The sequence below is a fragment of the Condylura cristata genome, unplaced genomic scaffold (assembly GCF_000260355.1).
Source record: "Condylura cristata isolate star-nosed mole 26May11 unplaced genomic scaffold, ConCri1.0 scaffold00011, whole genome shotgun sequence".
Classification (NCBI taxonomy): Eukaryota; Metazoa; Chordata; class Mammalia; order Eulipotyphla; family Talpidae; genus Condylura; species Condylura cristata.
In genome coordinates this window covers 54,606,446-54,611,426 of record NW_004567112.1, presented here as the reverse complement: position 1 = coordinate 54,611,426, position 4,981 = coordinate 54,606,446, and the positions used below count along the sequence as shown (strand labels likewise).

At 43.1% G+C, this 4,981-nt stretch overlaps 1 protein-coding gene across 1 annotated transcript in view; it reads left to right on the top strand.

Moving 5' to 3' along the window:
* The window catches only part of ACTA2 (actin, alpha 2, smooth muscle, aorta), a 15,627-nt gene that overhangs the window by 6,830 nt on the left and 3,816 nt on the right, over nt 1–4,981 (top strand). The window contains exons 4-7 of the mRNA XM_004680902.2: nt 1,934–2,044; nt 2,874–2,958; nt 3,896–4,057; nt 4,539–4,730. Coding sequence (XP_004680959.1) covers nt 1,934–2,044; nt 2,874–2,958; nt 3,896–4,057; nt 4,539–4,730 — 550 coding nt within the window. The remainder of the gene's footprint in view (nt 1–1,933; nt 2,045–2,873; nt 2,959–3,895; nt 4,058–4,538; nt 4,731–4,981) is intronic.

Here is a 4,981-nt window from a genome sequence, read left to right as displayed (position 1 = left end):
GGGGGGGGGGATGTCAAACTTGCACAGAAGCAACTGTGGCTAGCTTGAAGCGTTGCTTTTTAACCCATTGCTTCCAGGGAGGGCTCTTCCATGCAGTATTCTAAGGAGGAGGTGAATTACTGGGAACAACCTTCTCCCATTTACTCTTGAAAGCTTTTCACTACAGCAGGAGAGCTGTGAGGATGGTAGATTTGGGATACCTATGAATCTTTCAAAACATGGAAGCACAGATCTGAAAATACAACTAATAAGGAGAAAACTCAGCCCTAGGACTTTGGTTTTTGTTATTAGGCATCACAAAAACACAAATGATCCAAAAAAAAAAAAAAATGAGCAGAAGGAGTAATGAGAAAGTGACATAAGAATTTCAAAAAATCCTTGAAAACTATTAGAATCACAACATCTGGACTTCTATTCATCTCTTGCTTCCCTATACATCTCCCCCCCACACACAGTGCACACACACACACACACACACACTCAGACACTCACACCTACACCAGTTTAAAAGAAAATAATGTTTCTAGAAGTTATTAGTAATAGTGCTCAAACCCTGTTTCTCTATAGAACTTGCATTTCTTTGGGTTTTCTTAATCAAAGATTCTGGATTTAGTGAAGCTGCAATTTGCTCTGAAAAGAAGATATTAATAGAAAATGTTTTATAAGAGTTTCAAGGACCTGGAAGTATTTCGGATATATGCACCTGGTGGAAGGTCCTTAGAACAAAAAGAGTATTTCATAATCTCTAAAATTTATACTCCAAATGTCTGCTGGAGAAAGAGAGCAGAGAGAGAGAAACTGTTTTTTAAATGATGTTTTAAATAACCACAACATATAATGGCTGGCAGGATTTCTTGAACAGCTTTTACTCCATTGAAGGACTAATTTCCTTTCTAGAAACTAAAGTTAAAGCCAAATAAACTGGAACAACAAAGTCTTTAAATCAGTCTATCTTTGGCTCTTCTATAAATTATTATCAGTTTTTCTTTTGTGTTAATTCTAGATGAATCTAATATTTCTAGGACTAAGTAGAGAATTTCTCTATTTTCACAAATAAATAATTAAGACTTATTTACAATGGTTTGTTCACTTCGGCATTCTTTAAAATTTGGGGATTTTTAAGAGCCTGCTCAATCATGAAGCAAACATACTTATATCCAAAGTACAGTTCACACAGATGTACAGCAATTGGTCTCTGGCTCTTCTGGCCAAGTGTCTGTCATCAGAGAGAGGGTATAGTGTGTGTGGTCAATCCTGGAAAGCAGAGGGTCAGAGAAGATCCAGGCAAGAGGCAGGGGAGCTGTGTCCTCATCTTCACGCACACTGCAGAAGGAAAGTTCCCTGAAAGGATAAAAGTGACAACTAGATTTCAGGTCAGCTTATTCAGCCAATCAGCTATCCATTTATTTGTTCTTTTGCTTACTAAACTAAACTGCATTCCCACAAACATTAACTAACATGGAAATGGGGGTAAAGAAGTCATAGTTAAATAATTACTAAATTGTAACGCTGGGACTATCTTCCTACTACAAGAATACTAATTATTCTCTTATTACTGGTGGTGAAACTAGAATTGAGAAGGTTTAAAATTTGCCTAAGTTCAGACAACCTAGAAGTGGTTGAATTGTGATTTGAACCCAGATTTCTCTGCAGAGCCTGTATGTATAACCTGTACCCATAACTACCAGGTCACCTTGCCTTGCAGACTTGGACTTCATTTTTTTTTTTCTCAGTCACTTCCAAGATGTAAACCTCAGTAAGTTACTTATCATCTTTGAGTTTAGTCTCTGCATCTGTAAAAAGTGGACATATAACAAACACTTGAAATGTTTTATTTAGGTCTGGTTTTATTTAACTCATTCTGGTCCCTTTTTGGTGTCTCAGGTGCTTCATGACATCACGTGCTCATGTTTCTATTCTGTGCCCCTCCTAGATATGGCATCATTCTTTCTACAATGAGCTGCGTGTTGCCCCTGAAGAGCATCCCACCCTACTTACTGAGGCACCCCTGAACCCCAAAGCCAACCGGGAGAAAATGACCCAGGTAAATATCCATTCCAGGAACAAGCATTTTTGGTGTGGACAGAGTTCTGTTTGGGAGGAACTATGCAGAACAGAGAGAAAACCCATCTAGCAATCCACTGTCGTACCGACAGCTCCCCAGGAATGCAGGGGTGTCCTGGTGGTACTCACACTCTCAGCCCCTTTTTGGCCTCTAAGCGCTATAAGAAATTTAAAAGATTTAATTGAAAAAGTTAAAGGTTTAAGTTTAAAACTTCTAACAAATCATTTAAAAATGCACAGTAGCATACAATGAGGGATTTTGGTTCTGGAGCCAGGCAGTTCTAAGTTTCAAAGCTGGTTCTGTTACCAGACCTGGGACTAATCCCTACCAGAGTCACCTTCAGATTCAAGTGGTTTTTTCTTTATATCAGAGAAGTCAGAACCTGGCTGCAATCTCTTCTGTTTCTTTTGGCTTTGCTATAATAAGCCCTAGACTGTTCACACTGGAGGAGCCTCAGAGCTCAGTCCAAACTCCTCCTTGGTTCATAGTTGGGAGACATGGAGTAAAACCCACATTAGTCAGCTCTTTGCTTGGTGAATTCTCCCAGTCACATCTGCATCAGAACCAGGGCCTGAAGCTAGCCTCTAGTACTGTCTGGAACACCCCCCCCCCCGCCTCCACCCCAACTCTCAGGTCCCAGATGTGAGGTGTCCCCTGCTGCGTCTTTGTTTCTCCCCCTCCAGTGACCAGGACTGCCCTGGGCTTCCTCTACCAGTCTCCTCTGTCCAGAACTGCTCATCAGAGTGCACCTGTGAGCCTCTTGGTGAGACTGGGAGAATCGCTAACAGCTCTTTGGATTGCTTTGCAGATTATGTTTGAGACCTTCAATGTCCCAGCCATGTATGTGGCCATTCAGGCTGTGCTGTCTCTCTATGCTTCTGGACGTACAACTGGTAGGTGATCGTGAATAATGGGGACTCTTGGCTAAATGCACCATCAGTTAGAGGATTTGATCATTGCAAACATGCTTTGTGATAGACTTGGGGTTTGTTAGAATTGACTGGGCTAAAGATCTTCTCTCCTTTAAAAATAAGTCTTTGAGCTTATAGGTCCAGTAGCACTTTTTCTATGTTTTCTCTCTTCCAGCTTTTCATCGTTTTCTCTTCACCTATCTTACAAAATGCCTTCTTTCCTCCCTTTTAAATAAGCTTGGAAATTCCTCTTCTGGGCCCTCCCTGGTGGTGCAACAGGTTAAAACACAGCACTGCAAGCTAGCTGCAGCCGCTTTGGTGTGAATTTGATCCCTGGCCCTGGAGGTGGTCCACATGCCACAGCAGACCTCTCCTGTCTCACCCACTACTCCCCTCAGTAGTGTACTTGGTTGATTGACCTGTTTTGCTCCCCACTCTGTCCCTGGTGATTCCTCTCACCTAGCCTGCTCTTCTGGTCTGTGCCCCAGTTCTATATGCATATATAAATAAATCCTTAAAAAAAAAAGAAAGAAAGAAAAAAAGAAATTTCTCTTCTATTTGTTCATAAATGACCATACTCCAACTGGTGACTTATTACCCACCAATCCCCAGGCACCGTGCTGAACTCTGGAGATGGGGCCACTCAACTCCACTATACCCTGTTCCACACCATCATGCATCTGGACCATATTCCTCTGCCTTCTCCTATCTTGCAAAATGCCTTCTTTCCATGAGCTTCTAGGCCCAGTAGCATTTTTCTATGTTCTCTCTCCTCCTGCTTTTCCTCTTTTTGTCTTCTCCTATCTTGCAAAATGTGTTCTTTCCCCCCTTTTAAATAAGACACTTAGAAATTCCTGCTTTATTTGGTCATAAGTGACCATACACCAAATGGTGACTTATCACACCCAACAATCCCCAGGCATTGTGCTGGACTCTGGAGACGGGGTCACCCACAACGTGCCCATCTATGAGGGCTATGCATTGCCCCACGCCATCATGCGTCTGGACCTGGCTGGCCGAGATCTTACCGACTACCTCATGAAGATCCTGACTGAGCGTGGCTACTCCTTCGTGACTACCGGTGAGGCAGGGGGCATAGAGGAAAAGAGGGTGAGCTTCACAGGAACTTACAAGATCACAGTGACTCAGATACTACAGATGGCAGTATCTGGAGCAAAGCACCGCTTTGCCTGTGAAATCACAAGATGATTTTCTTGAAAAGAACAGTTATAAATATTAAGGTTTAAGGGCTAGTCAGTTGTACTATTTGAACTTTTTAAAATTCCTTCCATTCACAAGTAGCAGGGTGCAGAGACTGAAGACACTATAGTGTGGTGATTGGAAATCTTTGGAGACATCTAGACAGGGCTCAGGGTCTCAATTCTGCCAGTCAGTAACTGTGTGACCTTGGATTTGAAGTGCCTCACATGAATAGACCTATGATCTCATTTGGGGTTTTAGAATATTGAGTTTATGAACTTCGTTGTGGTGGGGTAGACTGAAGTAGGGCAGGTGGGTTTTAATCACCTGTGCAAATCTCCATGCTTGTATCACATTGACAGCTGAGCGTGAGATTGTACGGGACATCAAAGAGAAACTGTGCTATGTAGCTCTGGACTTCGAAAATGAGATGGCCACCGCCGCGTCCTCCTCCTCCCTTGAGAAGAGCTATGAGCTGCCCGACGGGCAGGTGATCACCATCGGGAATGAGCGCTTCCGCTGCCCGGAGACGCTGTTCCAGCCGTCCTTCATCGGTAGGCCACACGTCCTTCTCCTGCGAAGAGGAGCTCACCCTACCTCCTGTATTCAGTCAGTCACCATTGGCCACCAGTGCCTTTCTCCCTCTGGGGGCATGTCACAGGGGCCACAAGGCCAAAGCATTCCTAAGCCAAGGCAAAGGAAAGAATGTCCCATTTTTTTTTTAAGATTTATTTATTTATTCATACAGAACTGGGGTACAGGCCAGAGATGCGGAGGGTGAGAGGATTCACCAGAGACAGAGTGG